The sequence below is a fragment of the Thermobia domestica genome, chromosome 3 (assembly GCF_964235325.1).
Source record: "Thermobia domestica chromosome 3, izTheDome1.hap1.1, whole genome shotgun sequence".
NCBI classification, from domain to species: Eukaryota; Metazoa; Arthropoda; class Insecta; order Zygentoma; family Lepismatidae; genus Thermobia; species Thermobia domestica.
This window is the reverse complement of record NC_137456.1, coordinates 150,901,459-150,928,879: the sequence shown is the minus strand read 5'-3', so window position 1 is coordinate 150,928,879 and position 27,421 is coordinate 150,901,459. Positions and strand designations below refer to the sequence as shown.

Here is a 27,421-nt window from a genome sequence, read left to right as displayed (position 1 = left end):
CAAGCGAGTTAAACCAAATAGATATAACTAGATTTTGATATAAAATTGTTTACATCTAAGCCTACAAATAACTGACAAATTCGTAGATCACATTTGAAATTAGCATTACTCGTTTTTTAGTCATTGAAATCATTTAGTCATCTTTTTGTTAGAAAAATATAAAAATTTAAGTGCACTGTTGGAAATAAATTATATGTTTCCACCACCAGTAAAAATCACTTAACAAGTTGACATTCATAAACTATGAGTCACTTTAGTCCTTTTTATTAAAGTTATTTTTCTTGCTTTCTTGTCTGCAAAGTCTTTTAGAGCTTTGTCTAAGTTCAAAGTCCTGTTAGTTTCAGATCCAATGTAGAAAATTGAAAACTGCTCAAACTTTTTCCTGAATTGATTAAATGAATTAAGTTTTAATCATAGTCAACTTGTAAAAGCTCCTTTCTCCAGATGTTACAGTTACTGGGATTATCAGGAAAAGCATATATTCTAATGTATCCTTGTCATATTGACAGCCGATAGCATGTTACGCTCTAGCAGAGCAATTGGTCCAATCCTCACACTTGGTCATGTATATTGACCAATTGTATGGGTTATAATTACTGCGGTGTGAATAACGATTCTTTCCTCTTTTTAGAAATTAAAAAAAAAATATTGTAATAAATTCAGGAACAAAACAGCTGTGTCCATCGCTACAAGAATTTCTAATGTCAACTTTTAGTAGCAGAATATTTTTTTCTTTTTGAAAATGTGTGTTACACAACCGTAACTTTAACTCTTCCACAGCCTGTTGTACATATATTTGAAAGTAACAAAATATATAAGTCAGTCCAATACCAATGATCTGACAGACTTGCCAACTAATACTACGTAAGATAGGTATAAGTATTTTGACATTTCAAAAAAGTCTCCATTCTTGGTCTATTATGATGGACAGCTACATGCATGGAGTTAGAAAACGAAATAAATCATATACACTTTTTCATTTCTATTCATGGAACGAATGAAACATATTCACGAATCGGAACGGTCCGCCATTTTGTCATCACAGCTTTAAGCACACTTAATTCCCTGTTTTCTAACAAGGGAAGGATCCTCAAGTTGTCTCTCAAATCTGATTGCCACATGGCACATCTGATAGAGCATCGTGAGAAATGAAAACGAGATAAACTTAAGGTGCTATGAACCAGAAAGATAGGACCTACGGGGCTTCAACATTTGAATAGCCAAAAAATTATTTCATAGAAATACTCGTTTATATATAGGTTTTAAGTAAATATCTTGAAAACCGTTAAAATAATCAAAACAAAAGGTGCACAGTATAATGAGAAAAAATACTCTATCGATGACCATAAACAGTGTTAGCCATAGATCAGGCAGTGTTGCCAATTCAGCATAAAAGTATTTCCTTTGAAATAGCACCAGATTTAAAATGCACTATCAAATGTGCACAGATTTAAAATCACTAAATTCAGTGGAGTGTAGTGGTACAGCGTTTCACACTGTTAGAGCTACGTGTGTTGACAATGTACAATGAATAAGTCTGATTTATGGCAACAAAAGGTAATAAAGAAATTTAGGTCCCATATTATTAATTTAATTAAAAGCAGAATAACACAGATAGTATAACATAGCAAAATGCCAGAAGTGTCACCAAAGATTGATGCATTTGAAAAACGAAATTGAATGATGTCATGTTTACGTCCTGTGTCAGCTCCTAAGCCCTATATGACGGGACCTACAGCTTAAAGTGGGATCCGAACCACTACGAGGGCGAAAGATGACAATGAATTGCAAAGCGAATAGTACAACAAAAACCTCCATGTCCGAAGCGGGATTGAAACTCGCACCCCTAGTAAGTTGCTGGCTTCACCTTCTAGACCACACGGCTGTCCGGGCCAATTAAAAGTGAAATGAGATAGTAATAAAATAATTATATTTCTGCTGTGAATATGTTATTATTACAGTGTACAGTAACATAATCATATGATGTGTAGGAGAGGAAGTAAAAGAATGTATCACTTAACACAAAAGACTTAACCAAGAAAATACTCTACCAAATCTGAATAATATAATCTGGAAAAGGGGTTTACAGATTTCTAAAATACGGGTTTGTTTCCTCGCGTGTAACATTTGGTTTTCGCGAGTTGTCTGGTTATTGCCGGAGTTACGGAAGTGTAATGCAGATCCCTCACCTTTTCCTAATGCATTCCTTTATTGCCCTCTGTTACCGCATATCGGACTTCTCCATTGTACATTTTCAGCACTCGTTGCTCCAATAGTGTGCTACACTGTACCAGTACACTTCACAGTGCATTTTAAATCTTTGCATTTCAAACAAAACACTTTAATGCTGAGTTGATAGCACTGCTTCATCTATGGGAACACTGTTTGTTGGTTTCGATACTGTACGTTGTTCTCATTATATTGTGCATCTTTCGGTTTGATTGCTTTAACGATTTTCCATATATGTACTTTAAACGTGCATAATTCTACGATGTAAGTTTTTTTTTCTCTTTATATTCGAATGTTGAAGCCTCATAGGTCCTATCCTTCTCGTCTATAGTATCTTAAATTTTTCTCACTTTTGACTCTCATGATGCTCTATCAGATGTGCTATGTGGCAATCAGATTTTAGTGAGAACTTGTGGGACCTTCCCTTGTAAGCATAGTCTTCTTATAAACTCGAGTGATTGACCTGTAACTGAATAGGCACCAAACACATCCTAGTTTCAAGGACTAACTTCTGTTGCTTTTCAGCTATATCTATACTTAATTTCAGACTTCCAACTATGATGTGTTATGTATAAGTATCGGAATTAGAGTTCCAAACTATGCTACGCATAAGCACTGAAGTCTTATATAACGGCTATATCCGTCTGCCTGACTATCTGTCTGTCGATAGGTATTAGAACAAAGATCGTAAAAGATATCGAGACGCAGTCAGCGTCCCAAGAATGTGTTTTATTTAATCCCTCAATCCTTTTACTAAACCTAAGTTGGAAACAATTAACTACAACGATAATAGTTAACAATAATCAGTTTTACTAAAATATATTAGTAGTAATATACTACATCACGTTACAATATTAACTTTTATAGAGGAGAAACGATACAATAGCAAGACTTGTTTTATCGATAATTCAGAATCCCAAAAATATGTTATTTCCCTGACTTATTCCTTTATTACAACCAGAAAATATAGTTCTACTAATTCCGGTTTCCATACCGAATTCCCAAATTTTATTTTATTTTATTTTTATTTTATTTTAGTTCAAGCACAACACAACAGGCTCTAGGCCCAATTATTGTGTTGCCTTTGACAACGAAATACATATTAATACAAAACAATGAGATATACAAATAATTAAAAGAAATACACATAACAAAATAGACAATTTTAAAAAAACACATTCATATTGTCTTTAGCATATGAGCTCCTTATATGCCGTTTTCAAAACATGCCTGTTTAATTGTTCTTTTGTACACACTTTCCGACATGCTAAATATATCAATATTGAAGTCTTTTTCGACTTCATTGTGGAGAGTGCTTATCCTCCATATAGGAGATTTCCGAAGGATATTTGTTCTTGCCTTTCTTTGATAAAACGTAGATGTGTTTCCTATCCTCGTTCTGGTTGATGGGACTTGAAAACAAAGTAACGAACGCAGCTCAATAGAGTCAATTTTATCATGTATTAATTTATATAAAAATATTAGATCATTATATCTTCTTCTTTCGTATAAAGTGGGTAGTTGATAATTTTCCAGTAACTCTCTGTAAGATTCATATTTCGGGTAAAGCCCAGTTTTCCTTTACGTTAGAAGTCTTAGGAATTTTTTCTGTATTCCCTCAATCATATCACAGTATTTTTGCATATTTGGTGTCCACACAACAGTAGCATATTCTAACTTTGACCGAACGTAAGTGAAGTACAATTTCATTAAAGTTAAATCATTACGAAACTCTTTACCTAGCCTCATGATAAAACCAAGGTTTCTATAAGCCTCGCTCGTTAATGTTTCCATATGATGTTTAAAGGTTAAATTTTGGTCAAAGAAAATTTCAAGATCTTTGATATACTTGGGAGAGCTTAATTTTGTCCCATCAATCGAATAAGTATAGTCTACATAACTATTCTTACGTGTAAAACGTAGGAAGTTACATTTATTTACATTCATTTTAAATTTATTTTTATTACACCATTCCATAATGTTAGTTAAGTCTTGTTGTACTTTCTCGCAATCATCAATTGAATCTACCTTAATATATATTTTGAGGTCGTCTGCAAATAGAAGACAGTTAGCATGTTTAATCCTAGTCGGCAAATCATTCACTGCTAAGAGAAACAAAAGCGGTCCGAGATTTGAGCCCTGGGGAACTCCTGACAAAGCATTGAACTTTTCAGAGATGCACCCTTTATAAACAACTGATTGCCTACGGTTACTTAAGTAGGAAGATATTAACTGTTTGTACTCTTGAGAAAAGTGGAAAGAGTTTAATTTGGCTAGTAAAATGTCATGATCCACTAGGTCGAAGGCTTTAGAAAAGTCAGTATAGATTACATCCACCTGATTACCTTTATCTATCTCCGTTGAGATGTAGTTAGTAATGATGGCCAGGTTCGTGGATGTTGATCTATCTCGTACAAAGCCGTGTTGGTAGGTCGATAGCACGGGTTTCACATGATTTAGAACACGTTGATAAATAATCTGTTCAAATACCTTTGAAAATGGTGACAATACTGATATGGGTCTAAATTTATCTATATCTCTAGTTCCGTTGGCCTTCGGTATCGGACAGATTATGGTTTCTTTCCACTTTTCTGGAAAAATTCTTGTCTTTACTGAGATATTCGCTATAATATGTATGGGATATTTAAGAATGTCCATACAACCTTTCAGTATATAAGGTGGTATGCCATCTGAACCACAAGACGTTTTTGGCTTCAATTTTCTTATCGCTTCTTCTACTTCTTCCATTTTTATTTCATTGAGTACTAACAGATCTAATGTATCATATACAGGTTTATCAGGAGTGTAATGTTGTATATTATATTTAGCACCGATATCTGAGTATACTGACCGAAAATAATTAGCAAACGCATTAGCAATATCGTTGTTGTTTTTTAATTCCTGACCATTAAAGGTAAGGAACCCAGTTGAAATATGTTTAGTTTTACTTTTAATGTAGTTCCAGAAATAACAAGGGTCCGTGCCTATTTTATTTTCCGTTTCTAATATGAACGTTCTAAGAGCTTGTGATATTTCTAGTTTTATTTCCCTGCGCATTTTGCGAAACTCCTCCCTGTGAAATGAAATATTCCCCTTTCCACTTTTCCACTTTTCATGATGGTATGATTTTGCTTTAAGTTTTTTAATGATACTAGCCGTAAACCAGCACGGATAATTATGGTTAGTGAGTTTCTTAGGAGGAACACTTGCACCTAAAACGTTATGAAGTATTTCGTAAAATTTATCTACTACAACATCAACATCATTTGAAAGCTTAAGACAGTCCCAATTCACATTTGATAAATCATTATACATTTTTAAGAAGTTAGCCCTTCTAAAGTTGTAACCCTGGAAGTTATTTTGGGATTTCATTTTTGGTGGTCGTTTATATGACCATAAGATTACCAGTGCTGGATGATGGCGATCTTCGGATACCAATGACATTTCCGCTCTTTCAACTTCCACTCCTTCTATGCTAGATATTACTAAATCTAATGTTCGATTATTTTCGTTTCCAACATTGTTATATGTACTTAGACCAAACAAGCTCATGAAATTATACAAACTTTTACAAGTACCAGTTAAATGCTCAAAAGAAAATGCCACTCCTGTTATTTCTGGAATATTAAAATCTCCAATACACAAAACAGCACTTCCCACAGAAATGTTGCCCTCAATGAATTGAAAAAAGTTTTCGTAAACAGCCATGTTTGAATCCGGTGGTATATAAACAGCACATACAAATACGTTTGATGACCTTATTGCTACCTTTGCTATTACACATTCAAATCCCCTATCATATGAAGCAACATTATAAACAGAGTGGACGTGCAGCCCAGCTACAACAACTCCCCCTCCTTTAGCCCTCCCAGTCAGTTCAAGATTCCTATCTTGGCGAAATACGGTATATCTTGAATCAAAGAATTCCGCGTTGTGTATACCATCACAAAGCCCACTCTCAGTTATTATAATTAAATCGTAATTATTTGCTAATACATTTGTATAGAATTCAAATTGTTTGCTACGTAGTCCATTCGCGTTTTGATAATATACAGAAAATTGTTTATTTTGAGCACTGCTTTTGTTATCAGATTTGCTGGGGGGATTAACAATGCAGCAAACTGAGTCATCCTTCTGTCAAGGTCGCCCCTTTCCCCTTCCCCGAGACACAGTTGATGCTCTTGTTTTTCTTGGAGGATGAGAACTAGAGGGTTGATTGTGGGGGGTAACTGGTTCACTCACCTGTGCTTCGGAATGACATTCCTTTGCCACTGTTGCCATCTCCGGATTCTGATCCTCTTTTGGACTCCACACACTTACTGCGGTATTCACAGACACTTCACTATTATTCAGACGCACTTCACTGTTATTCACACGCACTTCACTCTTCGCAGCCTTTAATTCATTTAGTGTGTAAGGTTTGTTGTCTATATAGAGTTTATCAAACCGAAGCCTAACGTTCTTTCCACGAGATTTCTCCTCCTTTAAAAACATGTTAAGTTCTCTTCGAGTCTCTCGAACGGCTCTTGAAAAGTCTTCCGTTATAACAACAGGAGAACCTTTTGCACGAAATGCATTTTTAGAATTATTGTTTTGGTCTTATACGAAGAAAGTTTAGCAATGATTGGAGAATTTTGACCTTTCCCTAAACGATGTGCCCTTTCAATATCATGCGAACTAAGTTCGATTCCCAATTGTTCCTTGCAGAATGCTCTCACTAAGTTTTCAGATTCTTCCCACGTTTCATTGAGTTCTCGTCGTATGTTACGGAATATAATGTTGTTTCGTCTCGAGTGATTTTCCAGTTTGTCGATAGTTTCCCTATTTATTGCGATCTCCTGCCTTAGCATTTCATTGTCCTTCCGTAAGTTAGTTACTTCCTCCACTACATTATCCATCTGCTTCTTGAAATCTCCTACCACGTCATACAGTCCCGTAATTTTCTTATCCATTTCTTCTAATTTCTTGAATAAGTCGTCCGTTGAATAAGGCCCAGGGTTTGGCTCAATGCCGCTAATAATTAGGAGAATCGCTACTACCGTAGTTACACTTATTGTCACACCAAACGCAGCGTCATAGCACGGACCGGTTTCTAGTTTGCAACACTGCCCACGAGCGATACCTTGAAATAGGCCTATTCTTGCTCTCCAGCTCTCCACACCAACACCCATATTTCACACCTGACTGATTTCTGGAGCTCAAGAAATACACGTCCGTCACGTACGGCAGTTTCGCAATGTGTAACGAGATTCGTTTGGAGGGCTGCGTTGGCTCAGTGGTAGAGCGTTCACCTCTGGTGAATGGGGTCCCTGGTTCGATCCAAGCTCGCGCCAATGAACTTTGTGGTGGACAAACACCCTTAAGGTGGCCACGGGTTTTTCCAGTTTCCTCTCACTTTCCACCATTTCATTCATTTCTCATCATCACCGTCTCATTTAGCCTAACCGGCATAACCGTGGAACGTAAAACGCAGATTTCATTTTAACGAGATTCATTTGTTTGAATAACATATTTTCGCCCACTTTTTTTAGCTTCTAAAGAATAAAATTTTAGACCTCCAAACTATGCTAGTTATACAGGTGGGACGTCTTGTAAACTAATTTTATCCGCGCGTAAGTCGTCTGTCATTGCCGGAAGACACATCAGATAAAATGGTAATACATAGCAAGAAATAATTTCTTGATGTGGTTTGAGTATCCACAGAATAGATTATATTTTCCTATTCAGTGGTAGAATACTTACCTTTGGTGCGTGGGGACGATGGTTTGATCCACGGTCAAATAACTTTGTGACGTACATCATCGTGTCAGTGGGTTTTCTTAGGGTACTCCCGTTTTCTCCCACATTCTCACTCTACCAATTGTCTCATTATCATTCACTTATTAACCCTCTCTCTTAGCATAAAGGGCACCATCATGAGGAGTTAAAATGAGAAATTTTATTTTTAATTGGAAGTATTTCTAGAAATCTGGTCTAATATGCATCTATCTGTCTTCTGGTTTAATATTATTTATAATAGAACGAAATGGTAAAAGTAGTGATGAGCGCAAGAGGCTTGGTCTCGGAGTTTTTGCAAGAGTCTTGCATGCAAGACCAACACCAAGACCAAGACTCTTGCGCAAGACTCTTGCACAACTATCGGCACTACTTGAATTTTTTTATAGAATGTAAAAAAAGGGAAAAATCATTACATCTTTCACTTCAATGTCTTACCTTCAGTAAAACTGCCGCTGGAGGCAATAAGTTCCCAGTAATTTTTATTGCAATCTATGAGAGTCGATCTGTCCCTGTAGCATATAGCTAACATGGAAAGAACATGAACATGTCATCCGGGACAACCGAATCAAATCTAGTCCATCCGATAAACATAACAAAGATATGTTCATGCAAGAAATATCAGGTGCCATGGACAATGCAGTAAGTCCCTGGGGCCCATTAACCCTATTAGTATAAAGAAAATCGTAGACTCGCAGTGAAATAGCTATTGCATCAACACTGTTCATTGGAAAGTCATGGCTTATAGTTCATTCTCTTCAATATAAAACAAATTTTCCAGAGGTGCTATATATTGGGGTCCATAATATACTTGAACAGGGAAAATTGGGAGAATGTTGGAAAAATTCCCTCCAGAAATCAACTTTGGACCTCTCCGGAGTGGCCCCGGGTAAAAGCACACTATCCAAATGTATCTCTAAAAATACTATAGGGGTTAGAAAATGTGTATATTAAGTTTTGTATTGATAGACGGAATAGATACGAGGGAAAACACGTTTATAACAATACACATTTTTGTGTATGGACATATTTTTGTTATGTTTATCGAATGGACTAGGTTTGATCCGGATGTCCGGACATGTTCATGTTCGTTCCTTGTAAGTATTTCGTTTTCTGAGCTGATTGTTCGCGTTTTCTATAGTTATTACTCGTTTTCTAGTTACACAGGTGTCATTCTAATCGAAGCTTGTTGCACAGAAAGAAATATGTCATTGGTGCTGGATTGCGATGCATTTCTTTTTTTTTTTCTTTTTTTTTTAATTTTTTAACAACGAGGATTACTTAGCGGGAGTAAACCTTAACCTTTGACCTTCAAGCTGGTAAAAATTTGTCAGCTCTCCTGGGATAAATATAACAAAAGTGGGATTTGTTTTTCACCCTTCAGTTTCTTTGCCTCAGACACCTGCTGACGAAATACCACAAACGTCCAATAAGAAAACAGTTGCAAAATAAAAAATGCAAGTGCCGAGCACAAAAACTGAATTTCATGCGTATATTGAAGTTGTTGCGGGAAGTGGGGAGGATTCCTATGGATTATACAAACTATGCAAAAAAAAAAAAAAAAAAAAAAAAATCGAAGAATGAAGGGGCAAAAAAAAAAAAATGAAAAACAGAAACACTTCATCACTGAAAAAAATAACTTTTATCAATGCATAAGAAAGAAGCGCGGGAATTATTTCCATTAAGGTAGCTGAAAACTCGAAATATTGCAGATTTCTTTAAACTTGGTTTGATTATAATCACTAATATTTTATTTTCTCTATTTTTGGGCAATATTGCTAAACATGTCATCATCATCATCATAGCCAGGGCTGGATTAACCGATCTGGAGGCCCGGGACTAGAAAAATATGTGGCCTCTGCTGACTTCACCTAATACATTTCTGTGAAAGTATAGTAGGAAAGTAAGGGAATATGTTTCATATTTTTGGTCATATTTTATTTTGTGATGATGATTGTATGTTTATGATTCTTTCTAGATAGTAGAGATTTTGATAAGATTGGAAGTCCCTGTTCATCTGTATTCCCGGGACTATAGTCCCCCTAAGGCCCCCCATTAATCCGGCCCTGATCATACCTATTCTGCCATTATTGGCAGGTCACTTGCTGCAACTGAGAAGCTTCGATGTACGGTGATCCTCAGCTAGTCTCTTCGTCTTGATGTAGCAATTTTCTGTTTTAATACCTTCCTTCAACTATCTACTTCGCCTCTCCCTCTCTTTCCTCCCGCCATACCTTCTAGCATATCCCTCATAACACAGTTCCTCCTCAGTCAATGTCCCAACCAGTCCTGTAGTCAAACCTTCCTCTATAAAAATTGTTGTGTGAATATTTTAGGATTCTGAAACATGAATTTTTGGATAGGGTACATATTAGTTCCTAAGTAAAGTCTTGACCCGACTACGGTAGGTCCCATAGTTTTGGAGCCATAGGCCTTTAAAGTTCATTTTTTTTTTCGTGTTTTCGGCAGCCTATAACTCCGAAAGGAAGCATTTCTGCACCCAGATTGATCTATAATTTTTGTCTTATCTTGGTGTCAGGAATCGCCTCCCAAACGTTGTCGGTGTTGTTTTGAAACACCCTGTAGACTATATACTCCTTCGTTCTACCGAAAACTAAAGTGGTTGCATAAAACTGCAACTTCCGGTTTCAATATTGATAATCAGAAAGCAAAAGCAACAATAAGAAGTAAAACCAGTTTTCTTTTCTTAAATATAATATGTCCTCAAAATAGGTGCAATCTGGACTCTACTAATTCGAAGGGGAGAAATCTAATATTTCCCAATTTAAAATTAACTACTACTAAGGGAACACGGAAATAGATAGAAACATTTTCTTATTTGTATTAAGTAATCTCCTCCGTCAATCCTCTACTGAACCTGGAATTGGTAGAATTTACTACACTTGTATCGGTCCGTTTGTTTGAAACGCTCACTTTATATAAATTTACTGTCCCAGGGATAAATTTAATCTCGACTCTAGTGCCTCTATTAAATCCTGAAATACTGGAATTTTAGCGCCACTTCCAGTTGATTTAAATAAAGCAAACTGGTAATAAACAGAAAGAAATGGCGTTATTGATATGTCATAATAAGCTGTTAAATGTGAGCTAGATGGTATCTTTTGAAACCAGATAGATATTTTTCACTTCGACTTTTAATATTGGATTTTTGTTGAGCAAGAATGGTAAGACAGAAATGGTTGATATACAGAATGTATCAAAAGTCTGGGACTATAGACCAACTTCGTTATGATTGGCGATTAAAAAAATGGATAAGTTGTTAGAAATGAGTAGTTTTCAATTTGAAATGGTTGAACTTTACCAATCACACTAGCCGTTTGTCCTCCATACTGGTAAGGCGCTTTATGTTTAATGGAAAAAAGCAACATTGCTTCTTTAAAAGGCTATTCCATTGGGTCTTCTCGGTACCAGCAAATACAGCATTGTTGGGAAAGGAGTTCGACGTATTCTATATTCAATCACATAAGATGTGCACGTTCCTCCAGTCATTTTTGCATGCACTTACGTTCCTTTCGAACATCCTGAAATGGGAACGCTGCTTCTTATTTAATATATGGGACCTTGCCAGTGTGAAAGGTAAGTAACTTGTGCAACTGAAAAAAGCCTACCCTTTAGCTTAGTAGATCAAAATCATCTATTTCCAACAACTTTCCTCTAGTTTCCTTTTATTTTGTATCTTTACTTATAAAAGTAAGCAAGAAAGATCTGTCGCGATTTATGGAGGTCTGTGTTCCACTGGCCCTCACACCGTGAGTTGAATGCAAATGGAGATAAGGCAAAAGTCAGTTGTTGGTGTGGGTATAGCTCCTGGTTGTGGTAGCTCAGTTACACTGTGAACTTGAGTAAGAACAAAATGAAAATGGGGCCTCCACAGGGTGTCATAAGGGCATGTATACTGTACGAGTTCAAACTAGGGACAATGCTAAGCCCTACGTGGCTAGGATAACTCAGGACACCATTCTACACCTTTGATGGGAAACACTGTTGCATCCGCCATACTCCCCGGACATTGCACCGTCCGATTATCACCTGTTCCGTTCCTTGGATAATCACTTTAGAGGACGCCAGTTCAAATCCCTTGTAGACGTGCAAAATGCACTTGATACATTCTTCGCTTCACGGCCCATCAAGTTCTTCCGCGATAGAATCCATGGCCTTCCAGAACGTTGACCGTCGACGCTAATGGAGACTATTTTTGATCTTTCATGAACATCTTAGGTGACGTATAGATGTTCGAAGGTGGTGGGTGAAAAAACGACAGAACTTTCTTGGTAACCTTTATGTAATCAAGTTAGGCTATGGCCACAAACTTTTATTCAGCTTGTAGATGTATTAGAATGTGTACTATCGTGGTTTCACAATGTGTAATGAAGCTCATTTGCTTAAGTCTTATACATAAAATAAATAGAACGGTGATAACACTCTGTGGCTTTGAGTAGAATCCGAATGAAATTTGAAAACAGAAGCAATTTACGATACAAGGCAACTGCACAAACTCATGTTCTTCTTCATATAAACAATAAACTTTAAACAAAGCCAAGTAATTCCAGATTAATAATGTATTACGAATGTGGTTTCTGCTTTTTCGTTAATAACTATCGTTGAAATAAAGAGAGGCTACCGTTGCAGCGTAAATAAAAATTATATATTCAAATATTTATCCTCACCAAACAATAAAGTGCATAATATTTAAGACATTGACGTACATTCAGGGGCTGTCATGATCAAAACTTTCTTTCTATATGATATTTAAAAATTAAAATAAAATAACACCTCGATATATAAATTTATCGTATAAGCTTCACCTGGAGAGTAGATTCAATTGAATCATTCAGTATTCGAATATATTGTATGAGAACAACCATATCTTTAACCCTTTGGGGAACTTTTGGTACAATTTGTATCATATGCGTTTTTCATGGTACATTGCGTTATTTCTCTTCTATTTGAGCTTTTTCGTCCGTTTTTTTCAAGTCCAGAGGCATTGTAGAAGACATTACGTATGGTTACAGACCTTCCTGTGTCGAGACATAGGAGGTGATGACGCATTAAGTCTAAAATTTGTATTTTCGTGTAATACTTTTTTTTTGGGGGGGGGTATGTAAAGTATTTTTGGCGGGCTTATTTTTGCACGTAGAAGATTGAAATTTTTCACAAACATGCAGTCCACCGAGTAGTATTTACCAGATGCGTTTTTTTTTTTTTTTTTTTTTTAGATTTCTGCGTTAAAATAGGGAGGATCCAGAGGGTCAAAAAGTTTAAAAAAGGGATATTTTTACCCCAAAATCCTGTTTTTCCTCATTTTCCCGCCTTAGATACATGATGGAGACAAGTGAGTCATACCGCCTGAAAGGCAGTTCTATTCTGAAGAGAATGATGGGCGACACATGGCCCTAGGGTGATTAGGGATGTCTCAGGGAATGTTTAAAAATATCCCTCTGTATACGGGAATATGGGACATTGTCGGTATATTTTTTTTGGCGGGCTTACTTTTGCACCTGGAAAATTGGAATTGTGCATAAACATTCAGCCCACCGAGTAGTATTTACCAGATTTTTTTTTTCAGATCTCTGCGTTAAAACAAGGGGGTCCACGGAGGATAAAAGTTGAAAAAAAGGATATTTAGACCAAAAAATCCCGTTTTTCATCATTTTCCCGCCTTAGATACATGATGGAGACATGCGAGTCATACCGCCTGAAAGGCGGTTATATTCTGAAGAGAATGATGGGCTAAACATGACCCTAGGGTAGTTAGGGATGTCTCATGAAATTTTTTACCTGAGATCATGGTGTTTTACGGTAATTTGGGGCATGGTGGGAATTCTCGATAAAATTTCTCCCGCCCTTGGTATTCAAGATAGAAACTTGAAATTTGGCACACACATTCAGTATACCAAGTACTATTTATCAGATTTCTTTAGATGGCTACGTTCACACAGGGTCGCTCCAGAGGGGCCCAAAATGCGAGAAAAAAATTTCCCTCCGAATGTTTCCCTTTGACATCATTTTTCCCGCTCCTGGTATATGGTATGAGCATGCAAGTGGTATCATTTGAAAGCCAGCTACATTCTGAAGAGAATGAAGTATGGCCCATGATCCTAGGATAAATAGTGACGATGCAGTAGCTGCTTGACTGAAAGTCTAAAAAATAGCCCAAAAACCCAAGATCTCTTAAGACAAAAGAACAAGACAAATAGATATGATTGTATGCAAATCTATATTAGTCCATTCTGTCCCCAATTGCACTGTTAATTGAAATAAAAATGAAAAGAAATCTTTTAGTTTAACGTTCCACGATTATGCCAAGTAGGCTAAGTGACACAAATGATTAAGGAAGTGAATGATGATGGATGAATCGGTGGGAATAACAACGTAGGAGGAACTGGAGTGCTCCAAGGACACGATATTGTCCAAACTTACTAGCCTATGGCCGGGGATCGAACCAGGGACCCCAAGTATGAGAGGTAAGTCAATCTATCACTGAGCCACCGTGCCCCACTGCACTGTTGACTAAAACATATTTTAACTCTAAGAAAAGGAAACTAAAACACAATGAGATAATTCCTTGTCCATCCGAAGCTGCGTACCACGGGCGTCTCTGGTTAGGGAGACGAGAGGGACGCATCCACCCAAATTTTAAAGTACAAAATATTCAATATTTTATTCTAATTTAATTTATTTACTAACGACAAAATAACGTATAAATAATAATTATTATATTTATTTAGAATAGCTATAATATTCAGGCAGTGAAATGATTATAATCAAGTTCTTGATATACTTTAGGGGGTCCGTGAAGGTAAGCAGAAAGGTAACGAATGGAACCGAAGATAATAAACAGATTGACTACATAGTATATACCATTTAAATCACTTTCTTTAATGTACCCCCCCCCCCATATTTTACATGCCAGATACACCAGTGCTGCGTACCGTATTAAAACATTTGTACTCCATACTAGTTGTAAGTCGCTGCTTTCCAGCATAATAGTACTGTTCAAACAAATAAAGTGTAAATAAGTCGATTACCTACTAGTATTTAAGTGGCCCCGAGTAGCGTAGCTGTCACCTTCGGTGCGAGCGGTCTCGGGTCGGATTCCCGGTGGAGGCACTCGGTCGAAATAGTGTAGAAAACTTTTTCCGGCCAGCCATCCTGACTGAAGCTTTCCTGGGGTTTCCTCATTCACACCAGGCTAATGCCTAGGTGGTACCTAACGCTTCCGCAATCCTTTCTTACCAGACTGCTTCCTTCCTTCCAGAATCTTCCCTTTCCCCGGATAGTGTGCTCGCCGAGGGACGTCATCCCTCATAGATGGCGTGATGGGCCATAGATGCAGAAAGCCCAGAAATCTAAATCCTAAATTTTACTAGTATGTGCATTTAACATCAGTCTCTCTCTCTCTCTCTCTCTCTCTCTCTCCCTCTCTCTTTCTCTCATGCATACACACACACACACACCTACACATTAGAGACCTGCACGGGCCGGGCTTGGGCGGGCCGACTCTGTTATTTCTTTGGGCCGGGCCGGGCTTGGGCGGGCCGACACTGATTTCTCTTCAGGTCGGGCCGGGTTGGGGCCGATTAAGTGCAATAATTATTGACTTTCGTTAAACGATAATTAGAATAAAGGCAAACGTTCAAGAAGTGTACCCATGAAAAATTTTACAAAATGAAACTTTTAAAATTTATCGGGCCCGGGCCGGGCTTGGGCCAAGAATTTTAAAAAACTTATCGGGCCGGGCCGGGCCGGGCCGGGATCGGGCTGAAAATCTTCAAAACTTTTCGGGCCCGGGCTGGGCCGGGCCTAGGCACATTCGGGCTGGATTGGGCTCGGGCCAAAAAATTCGGCCCGTGCAGGTCTCTACTACACACACAGTTTCTTCTCGCTTTAGCATTTTGTGCATTTTCCTAGAAGCAGATTAATAACCATGATTATTTTGTAAAGATAGTGGCACGCCAATACATTATTTAAGACATATGCAAATAGTACATCTTTAAATGAAATTATTATTATTATTATTATTATTATTATTATTATTATTATTATTATTATTATTATTATTATTATTATTATTATTATTATTATTATTATTATTATTATTATTGAAAGACCGTGGTGTCTCAGTCTCAGATCAGTCACTTCTGGCTTGGGGTTCTTGTTTTGATTTCAACTCGCGTCAAGTGGGTTTTATAGCAGATAAACATCGTGTGCGTTGGTTTTCACGGAGTTCTCCTGTTTCCTTCCATTTTATCAATACACCAATTCGTTCATTATTCATCCCTAAAACTCACTGCATAATCGTTGAACGTTACATTCAATATCACTAATATTGAAACGAAGTTTAATGTCTCACAATTATGCACCAAGGATAAGGAAGACGGTAATAAATGATTATGAATAAAATGGTGGAATGATGAAAGTTGGAGAAATCAGAATCCCGAGGAAACGGGCGCAGACAGTGTTAGCACACAATGTTCACTTGTCGCGAATTAGGATTAGCCCAACGACCGCACGAACCAGAATTGAGAGCTAATAATAATAATAATAATAATAATAATAATAATAATAATAATAATAATAATAATAATAATAATAATAATAATAATAATAATAATAATAATAGTAATAATAATAATAATAATAATAATAATAATATGAATTTCTATGCATGTTGTCTTCGTAACGAAACACTCCAGTGATTCAAGTATCCTGAAAAACTGAGTACACTACCGGAAGTTTGGGGTCATCCAGGTTCATTAGGTCCTTCCTATAACCCTGGAATAAATCGTTTAACTTTCTTTTTATTACCTTTACTTAGCTTAATGTCCCACAGATATGCCTGAAACTAAGGGAGACGGTAACGATGGTATTGACAGAAATAATTGAATATAGGAAGTGGAAGGAAACCGAAGAACCTTTAGAAAACCCACTCATATATTGTTTGTACACCACGAAGCCTAAAGAGCTCCTTCGTGGCCTTTGGCGTGGGAAATCCGGGTTCGATTCCCGGCGGGGGTCATGTGGTTCGGATTCCACGTTAATCAGTAGGTCCCTTCTCACATAGCCTCGCTGCTGAAAGGGATGTTAAACTCAAAATCAACGCAACTCAAAAGCAAAGCCTACTTGATGCAAGCTGGAATCACATGACAAGAATCGTTTAATTTTGTGTTCTATCTAAAAATTTCTGCTATATTTATTTGGCATTATTACTGTAACTTAAACCCATTAAAATTACATTTTACTAATATTCAATATTATTTCCCTTCAGGTTTCTGCAAATACATTCTAGATAAATGGTTTTTAGGTAGGTATATAGCCTACATAAATTATGCTATTACCAATGCAATAAAGCAACTTAGACAAACTATATACTTGACAATATCTTACGATAAGTTACTTGCCTAATCAAAACGTAGGCAGTGTTGCTACTATAGACAGCAACAACCACAATCAAGAAGAAATACGACTTTTTCTTTGCACACTCTATTTAAAGCATTAATTTGAAATTTTTGGAATATATATACACACCCTCATATGTTATTCTTTCAAGTTAATGTATGCAGGAAGAAGGAAACACAGTAAACTTTCTCTAGATAATATCCATATGTATCAACTAACAATATCGTATACAAAGAAAGTTTCTTTCGAAATAAAAGAAGATAAGATGGCATGTTTATCTTGCAACATCTACAAGGAAGTAATTTACTGTCCAAATTTGTTTGCTTTTATTCAGATGTCCATTAAGATTTCCGAGATAACTCTTAAATATTTTCTGTTGAGAAGGAAAATTTGTACAAAAATAATTCTACCTCACAGAAAATGTGTTGGTACAGCAGAAAGAAAAAAAAAAAAAGAAATGAAAGAACTTCAGTAAATAAATGCTGGAAAAAAAGTATTTCCATAAAATTGAAATATGATCGTAGACGAAGCAGCTATAGCGACATTATATGTTCGAATCAAAGACAGAGAAAATATATATAGACTTGTGTATAATTGGGAGATTATTTTACTCTTAAAGAAATTAACAGAAATTGGGATCGCTGTAATCTCCAAGTTTTGTGGAAGAAAGATCATCCGGATATATACAGAGTGGCCCAAAATTAGGTATACAGTACCGTACTGTATTTTATATAATTTCTTATTGTTATGCATAAGGTAGACTTAATTTCTTTATTATTTGTTCTTAATGTGTTTTTACTTACATCTAAGTACGGAAGAGCCAAAGCAAATAATCCCATAATACCTACTTTTGGGTCACCCTGTATATATATATATATATATATATATATATATATATATATATATATATATATATATATATATATATATATCCTTATTTTAAAAAGGGCAATCAGGGCTATTTCTTAAATTTCTCTATGTAATAACGACGTGTAAGTAATAGAATAAGATCTCTTTTTTTTCATTGTAAACTTAAAGCTTTTGGCGACTTCTGAATTATATTACTAGATATTTTTGCAAGAAATAATAATACATTGGTCAGGCTTTTTTTTTTTTTTTAATCTTCGAGGGACGCTAGTAGAGAAAAGGTAAGATGCTAATGGAAAAATTAAATTTCGACATTTTAGCGGATTAACACGTTACACGGGCTCTAGATGCCGAAAGATTTCTTTTAAAATGTCCATCTGTCCGTTCGTTAGTCCCGATATATGTACAGTACATAATTAATCTGCTGAACTCTTCTGTACGGTTAAAGATAGAGCTTATGGATCTTTTTAACATGTCAGTAATTAATGCTTTTTTTTAAGTGATATGTATAATTCTTTTCTATAGAAGCATCACATCGCAGTTTGCTATACAAAATCATAAAATTCCGTTTCAAATGAAAAATTTCATTAGAAAATATAATATGATGCATCTACTTATTATAACCATAATTTATTACCGAAATAATTTTTTTTTTTTTTTTTTTTTTTTTGTAAGAAAACAGCATAATATCCACAGAACGGCAATTTGAAATCGAGACTTATAGCTAGCTGGCCAGATAAGTATTATAACAGGACCATATATCTTGCTATTAATTTCCACAGGACTGTAAAACCAGAAAATTATATTTTGAAGTCATATTGACTTAACTGATTTCAATATTTCAGTTAACGTTATAAACAACTGCAAATAATGTCATACTAAGTGCACAAATTAAGAAAATTCATCTACTATTACAATGCAATTGGTTTAACTAAAACTCAACCCCGAATTAGTGGCAAACGAACTGGAATTTGTAAATAAATTCCTATGATCTTGTTTAGGCCCTAAGTTTGAAAGAGATATGGTAATAACAAAGTTTGCAATGATGTCAAGTAATGCGAGTCGTGCAATATAGAGAAAAAAGTCCTCTCCTCTACTTAAGGGAGTCAGTTCATTCTATTTTTACCATATTTTCCTTTCTTCTGTATGCTGCTACATTTCTGTTCTCTGGCCAGATCTAGAATTATTATTATTATTATTTCGGATGTTATTATTATTATTATTATTATTATTATTATTATTATTATTATTATTATTATTATTATTATTATTATTATTATTATTATTATTTTAAATCTGGATTTCGTAAAAGACCCCGATTTCGGGGCCGATGTTTCCAGTGGAGATATGTAATCCTTAAGGAAGATCAACACAAAAGTTACGAGGTAATTCTCTCAGTAGGTTGATCCAGCTTTCTCTTTGTTCTTCTGAGTTGAGAGAATAATAATGAGGGTTCCTCTTCAGCGTTTACCTACTATTTGTACATATATTGTTGAAACCTGAGATCAATTAGCAATAAAATAACAGACCGTGGTATTTATTTGGCAGTCGTCCTAAATGGCTCATGTCCTAAGCTGTATTGAACCATACAAACACAAGACCTAAACTGTCGGGTTACTAAAAATCATCTGTGTGCAGTAGTCTTAAACAGCACAGCAGAGTTCCTAGGAACTTCTTGTTGTGCTTTCATTTATGCTAACAACACTGTAGAAGCAGTACCAATAAATTGCGAATACCTCTGATTTTTCGAGTATTTAAGTTTGTAGTTAAAAGTAGCGGTTTACACAGGTGTGAATGAATAAGTAACCTACAGTACGTCATTGAAATTCCAAGCGATATTTCATAAATAGCTTAATTGAAATTTATGAGAAACAAATATTATGTAAAAACATAATAATTGAAAGAACACCACTTTTAATCATAGACTCATGGGTTTCGGAGGCTCAGGGGGAGGAGTATATTGAAGTACGAGACAGAATCAGTTTAGAAGGAACAGCTGAATTTGAGTTTGTTGAGTTGCTGTGTTTTGAGGCCTTATGCAACTTTGTGGATACGAAGCACAAGACCAGCTGGTACGTGGATCCCAAACCTAGATCGAGACTTCAATGTGTAAAATTATGACTTTGTGAAACAGAAGAAGGAAAGGTTCTGAACTGCGAGGATCACATTAGGCAGTTGTCGAATTAAGATGGAGAACTCTTTTTAGAGCATCAGATGATTACGAAAGGAAAGAAGATCTTAAGATCTGGGGAATTAAGAATTTAAAACATCTTTAGCTTCCGAGCCGGGTTTCGAACCACGAATCTTTAAATTATTTAACCATGACTTTATCCACTCAGCCACGAAGAACTCTTTCTAGTCCATCACACTTTTGCTTTACGTACTAGAATGGGATATTCCAAACATTGTCTCGGTGGATGCGCCGTTCAGATGGGACGCAGACCTCTTGTACTTTAGTTACAGGGTGTATAATGAACTTTTTCAGGTAGTAAAACTTTATTCCTATTGTATTAATTAAGTTACATTTAATAGAACTATCTGATAATGTAGTGCCAAATACTTTCCGTCGTTGTCTGTTACATGAATAATCTGTTTAGTGTAAGAGATTCCTACTTGGATGGTCTTATTCTCGAATCCCGACTATCCTAAATGACATTTTCTTCTAGCTACGCTCATACTGTGCATTTCAGAAATTCAATTTTGAAGTAAATGTTAAGTTTAAGACGAAATTATTTTCAAATATGATATTCGTTATTCAGTGGCGTATTTACGATTTTGTTTCGGGAGGGGCTTTGCTAACTTTCGGGGGGGGGCTTTGCCTGGAAATGTGAAAATTCTGCAAGATATTTCATTTACTTTATTATACTAAGTAAGATTTCGGGGGGGGCTTAAGCCCGGAAGCCACCCTCCTAAATACGACACTGTCGTTATTACAATACATGCTTATCTTAAACTTGCGATGTTTCAACTTTGATATTAAATCCTACTACCTTAATGTAATTCATTTCCCTACGTCATATCATGTTGAATGTTTGCACAACTACGACAGTTGACTGGCAATTAAAAAACTCCATTTTTACAGTAATATACGTAACTTCCAAATTTATGCAAATTTATAACTAATATCTATGTTTACGTCCTGGCTTTTCAGATGAGGGTTTAGTAAACAGTATTCCTACCCTCGTGGTCCTAGGTTCGAATTTCGTCAATTCTTGTTATTTTTTTCTTTTAGCTACACCCAGTTTATGCATTCTGGTCTTCAAGCATGATTCAAATACAATAACAGCCAGTGAATTAATTGTAGCTGACGTTATTTTCAAATATTGTCACGTTAGTACATGCTTTCATTAGCTTACAATATTCAACTTTGAAAATAGTGATAGGTACATTTAATTCACTAGCTGCTGTTATATTTGCTTCAAGCTTGAAGGTCTGGAATGCATAAACTAAGTGTGGCTAAAAGAAAAGAGTAACGAAAATAACCAAGGGAATAAGATAAACAATCGATTCACGCCGCATTGTTGTCAACCCAAAAAAAAAAAAAAAAAAAAAAAAACCGCACGAACTTATGCATCGACCCAATATATTCAATACATATTTGTGGATTTGCCTCTTACAACGATAGGTTAATTTGCTTCTTCAACGTAAGAATAGCAACATGTATAATGCTGAAAACACCAGATAATTACACTAATTCCCAAGTGACAGTGTCAAGTTGTTTCAGCATTTGCAGAACGCGATCAATGAACTATATACAACTTACAAGGTACATGTTTCGGTTCGAACGCGAGGGTTAACATAAAACTTGGTAGACATATACAGGGCTAAGTACTGACCACTGTATATTAAGTCATTCCCGTGTAAAACTTGTTTTCCACCGACAGCGCCACCTATCCTTCGAAATACTAGTAGTTAAATTCCTCGTTATAGGTGCTGAGTGAAGATCAGTCATTTGCGTCAGTGTATGGTAGTAAGCTCGAATTAGTGTTAGGTGTTGTAGTCAGTGTGGAAAAAATGGGTGAGCTGCTGGCATTAACCCACTCCATGTAGTTGAACTGTTAAAAGAAAAACTAAGGCGCATATTTAAGAATCAAACATCAGTTCGAGCAGAATATGAGTCATTTGCGACATTTTGGTGCAATTTAAGTATCAATGAGTACGAAAATGAATTAGGAATGACACACACATCGATACTGGTGAGAGATGATAAAAAAAATGACACGGCACAGCAAGATATCTATTATAGAAGTTCAGAGCGGGAAGAAGACAGTAATCAGTGGAAAAGTAATCAGTTCTACTGTGACTGACTCACCAGGTTTGTATAATGTTGGAAAATTGTTCACAACAATGTTCCACAGTTCTCTGATGGGAGCAAATTTATCCTGTCTTCGCACTTCACTAGTGGTGGCGTCGTCGAAACGTAGACATTTCAGTAACAGGAGCATTCTGTGTTCGGAAAGTGTTGCTCTATAAATCGGAAAATTCTCATCGTTGTAAAGCTCTCTAATTGTGTTTATTCTGACGGTGAACACCACATTTCAGTAGAATACCAATTAGGCCCAAAATTTCTTCCTTCTCAAATGGTTTTGAATTTTGAATGAACCAATCGCCTATTGTCTGATAGTTGAAAGTTTTTGGTTTGAGTGGGTTACGACTATGTCTAGAACATCATCGTCGAAATATGTAAAAAATGAGTCTTTTGGACTTGCAGGCTCTACTCCTTGTTTCGGCCCGGATACTGATCGCATAACATTTGCAGTGTGACGTCTCCTCAGATTGGCCAACGTCTGTGCTTTCCATTCCATTCCTGAAGGAGCTTTCATATCATTGCATGGCTGATCTATTTTGGCGGGAGGTCGTAGTCGTCTTCGCGTCGGAAGAACATTTCTACTGTTTTCCTCTTCCCGCTCTGATTCTCTTTTTTCTGTATCATCTTGTGATAACTCAAACACATTAGTATCAGTAGGCCTAATATCATGTGTTCCGTTAGCACCTGTAGGCCTAAACACGTCTGTTTCACTATCCGAACCAGTAAACACATCTTCGTGAATTTCTTCATTATCAGAATCTAATAAATGAACGATCTCAATGTCTGAAACTAGTCTCTGTCTTTTGGACATTTTACACGTTTACAGTTGATATTTATAATTATAACTAAATTTCAATTATAAATTTGCAATGTAGCACCACTGTATTGTACTTCTTGCAATGCTACAATCAACTGAATCATACGCGTGGAGTTCAACACAATACGATACACACACGTGCTGTATAACATGTGCGTATGCGCACAAATAAGCACATGCACGAATACATTGAAAACAACAATACGTATAGTCTACAATAAAATTCCCCAAGGTAGTAAATTCGTAGCTCGTAATTCATAAAAAGTATTATGTGGCCAGACAAATTTATTATGAGCACATTTATTGATAGTTTGGCAACACTGATTAGGTCGGCCCAATTGATATGGTTGCTATCGGGTGCAATATACATTCACAATAAATGTCTGAAATGGACAAAGGATAGTTGCAACAATGAACAGAGATATTGTTAAAAATATTGTCTGGAGTCAGTCGCTGACCCCCTGGACGAATTTCTGATAATTTCAGTTGTAATATTGTCAATGTAGTATTTGTCATTTTGCCTTAGGAATTCTTTTGCATATCTTAATGAAAAAATACTGATAAGTATGTTATCTTGGAAAATCCTTCCGAGCTCCCATGCACTTCGTTTCTATGGAATTGGTTGATTTCGTCATCAACTGAAGTTGGAATATTCTGTCTGTGGGAAATATCTGATTTATTTGTTTTCCTTATTGCTACAAAATGCTTCCCAGGATTCCTAAGAACATCAGAAAACAGGTCAGATGGATCACGTACCGAACCTTCCTCTTGCTTCTCGTTTGATTTTTTTTTTCATTTACGAAAGAGAGGGGAAAACACTAAAATCGTCATGACCTGAAAGGAAGAAATTCAATTGTGTCACAATATTTGGTTGCTGAAAAGAAAGAAAAAAGAAACATTCTCAAGATGACTTTTCTCTCTTGTTTTGTATATGTTATATTGTTTAATCCCCTTGTGGTCGGGAAAACCTACAAACACATTAATTGATTAAATTACATCTACATATTTCTACATTAAATAGTCTATGTTCACGTTGAAAATCTGATCTTTATTTGACTTGGAATTTGTTGTTTATACACACAGAAACTCTGTCTCTTCTGAAGTTTCTGTCTGTCTGTAAACATCAAACTATTCAAATCAGGAGAGCTCATTATTTGGTACCATCCTTTCACCAACTTCACAGGAAACCAAACCATAATATTGCATAAGCTCAGGAAAATGAACGAGTAATGTGCGTAAGACCCAAAAATATGGACAGAAGTTCCAAATTTTTAGGACTTCTGCAGTTTAGGACTAGTGTAATTAAATGATTTTTAGAACTTGTGCTTCTTCCATTTACTTTAGTTCTGAAATTCGTCATCACATAGAGCTTAGTGCAGTGGTTGCCACAACAGTTATGAACTTAGTACTCATATCAACGATAACAGCATAATACTAAAACTATTAGTATTATTATATATTTTGCAGTTATTCGTATATTATATAAATTAGTTACCTTCATACCTTTTTCTTACATACAAGTTATTTTAAAATATAAACTCTTTTAATGAAATAGAAACTGACCCTGTGAAAAGGTAGATTTTCTGAACTCCTATTTAATTGTCTGTGGACTGTGCCATCAGAAATGAGCGTCTGTTTAGCAGAGAAGGATTTAATTTCATTTCAAGTTTAGCGTCCCTTTCAACAGCGAGGATATATGAGACACAGATCTGCAACTTCGGGTGGTCCCGTGTAGTGTAGCCGCTAAAGCTCTCGCCTTCGGGGCGAGCAGTCCCGGATTCGATTCCCGGTGGGGGCACTAGGCCGAAAAAATGTAAAACTTTTTTTAGGCAAGCCACCCTGAATGAGGTTTTCCTGGGTTTTCCTAATTCTTCACGCCGAGGGACGCTATATGCTGTACATATTTCTTGTTCCCCGGATCCTACTAACAAGAATCGCTCTCAACCTTCGGTGATATCCGGGCTTTGAGATTCCACATTCTGCCCTGTCAACTGCCACAAGTTACGCCGCTTTTGTAACGCCGGCAAATCGATTCCTGTTTTGTTACGGCCTCTTGAATCACTGTCAAATCTCCCTGGCTCTTTTCCCAACACTCCGATTGTAATACAGCACATTTCTGTGATTCTTCTATTGCGCCGCCACTGTTCCTAATCGTTTTGTACCTGAATCGAATCTCCAGGTCCCATAATGCACTATTTCCTTTGACCCGACCCTCCTCCAACAATTCGTTCTCTCGTGCTCGCTCGTTTGTATTAGTCAATCACAGTTTTAGCGTGCTATACCTCACGATTGCTGCATTTCCGAAATAGGGATCCGTCTCTCGAATTACTCTCTGCGTCCTTTCCGATCCTCCCGGTAAATTTTACCCAGTGTTTCCGATCCCAACTAGTGCAGACATGACATAAGGAGCCCCCCCTTGCGCTGCCACTGTTCCTCATCGATTTGTACCTGGATCGAATTTCGAAGTCAAATAACGCACTAGTTCCTTTAACCCGACCTTTCCCCGACAATTCGTTGTCTAGTTCTCTTCATTTTTGTTCTGTTTTGGGACATTTTCGGCGGGCTATAGCTCAGAACTGACGCATTTTCGGATAACAACTTCTTATCTTAAATCACTTTTTTTTTTTGTCATTCTCTATCATCCCTTGAAGTTTGACCTATCTTAAATATACACCGTACATATATAGAGAGAGTGGACAATTTATCTGGAACATCCTTGATAACAGAGAAACCAAAAGAGAGAAAAACGAAACTTTGCACGAAGCAACTATAAGAAGGAGAACATCGTTTTACGTATTAAATAACACTACCCATTGAACAGTGTTGCCAGCCCTGTATAAAGTTATATATTTTTTAAATGTCAGTACGTCAGATTATTACATATTTCAAATCAACATGTTAAAAGAAAACATGAAATACCACATTTATTATTCAGTGTTGCAAACTAAGGATGTTATAGTTTCACAAACATACAAAATTTGGAAGATTCTATGACACATACAGCCAGTGATGAAAATTTTCCGTTTCATAAAAAAATACTCCACTTATTCCTACATCGCTGTTTAGCCGTGATGTGAGGTGGAAAATTTTCTTCTATATTTTTCCGGAAAATTTTCCGTTCTTAACAAATATCAGTGATAAAGTAACAATTCCTCAGTAATCATAAAATTGAGTGAATTCATGTATCTATCTATTAAAATGCTACAATAGCAATTAAAAGCGACTGAGCTCCAACCTATAACTTTGGCTTTCAAATATTTCATTTACGGTTATGTGTGATTTCACGTTTAACAGAGACAAACATAACATTTTGAGTATATGTACTTTAAAACAAAATTAGTTAAATACAACATTTTCATAAAGTTTATGTTTTAAAATTATTGTTCAAAGCCATTGTATTTTAATAAGCCTTCTCTAAAATCAATGCACGTGAATTGTGCTGCCATCTTCCGAGTTCTTTTAAACTATATGGAAATTTATATGTTTGTGGTCAATACTTTCGACAATGAGATCTCGGAAACTACAGGCTCTAGAAAGATAATGTTTCCATTGATCGATTGCAAATTTCGTGTAGATTGTCAGTTCTAATTGAATATTTAAAAAAAAACATGGCTACTATTTCTTTATTACATTTTTACGGGTACATTGGAAGTGTTGACATTTAAAAAAAAACTAAAACATCACATCCTACTCTTTATACATTCCAACATCACATTATTGTATATAGGGGTTGCATATGTCTCAGGCGTTTGTTTCATGGCGAAATAATAATGGAAAAGGAAGGATAACCATTTCTCCAGTCTAAGATGAACCTTTATTTTTGGAGTGTTTTGCCCAATGAACACCATATATAACTGACATTATAATTAATTGTGTATGTAATGTATTTGCTTATTACATACTGCATGCAAGAAGAAAGAAAATACTGGTCATACATGAATTAGAAACTTCAACAGGAAGTAGGCTCAAATCTTACAAACGGTGCGAGATATTGAGAAAAAATA

At 36.0% G+C, this 27,421-nt stretch overlaps 2 protein-coding genes across 2 annotated transcripts in view; one reads left to right on the top strand and one right to left on the bottom strand.

Moving 5' to 3' along the window:
* Positions 1-6,738, bottom strand: part of LOC145680810 (uncharacterized) — a 70,749-nt gene extending 64,011 nt beyond the window's left edge. Inside the window, exon 1 of the mRNA XM_081751883.1 lies at positions 6,472-6,738. Within this exon, the coding sequence (XP_081608009.1) occupies positions 6,472-6,723 (252 nt within the window). The 5' untranslated portion in view covers positions 6,724-6,738. The remainder of the gene's footprint in view (positions 1-6,471) is intronic.
* The window catches only part of LOC145680809 (uncharacterized), a 708,231-nt gene that overhangs the window by 321,383 nt on the left and 359,427 nt on the right, over positions 1-27,421 (top strand). The window lies entirely within an intron of this gene.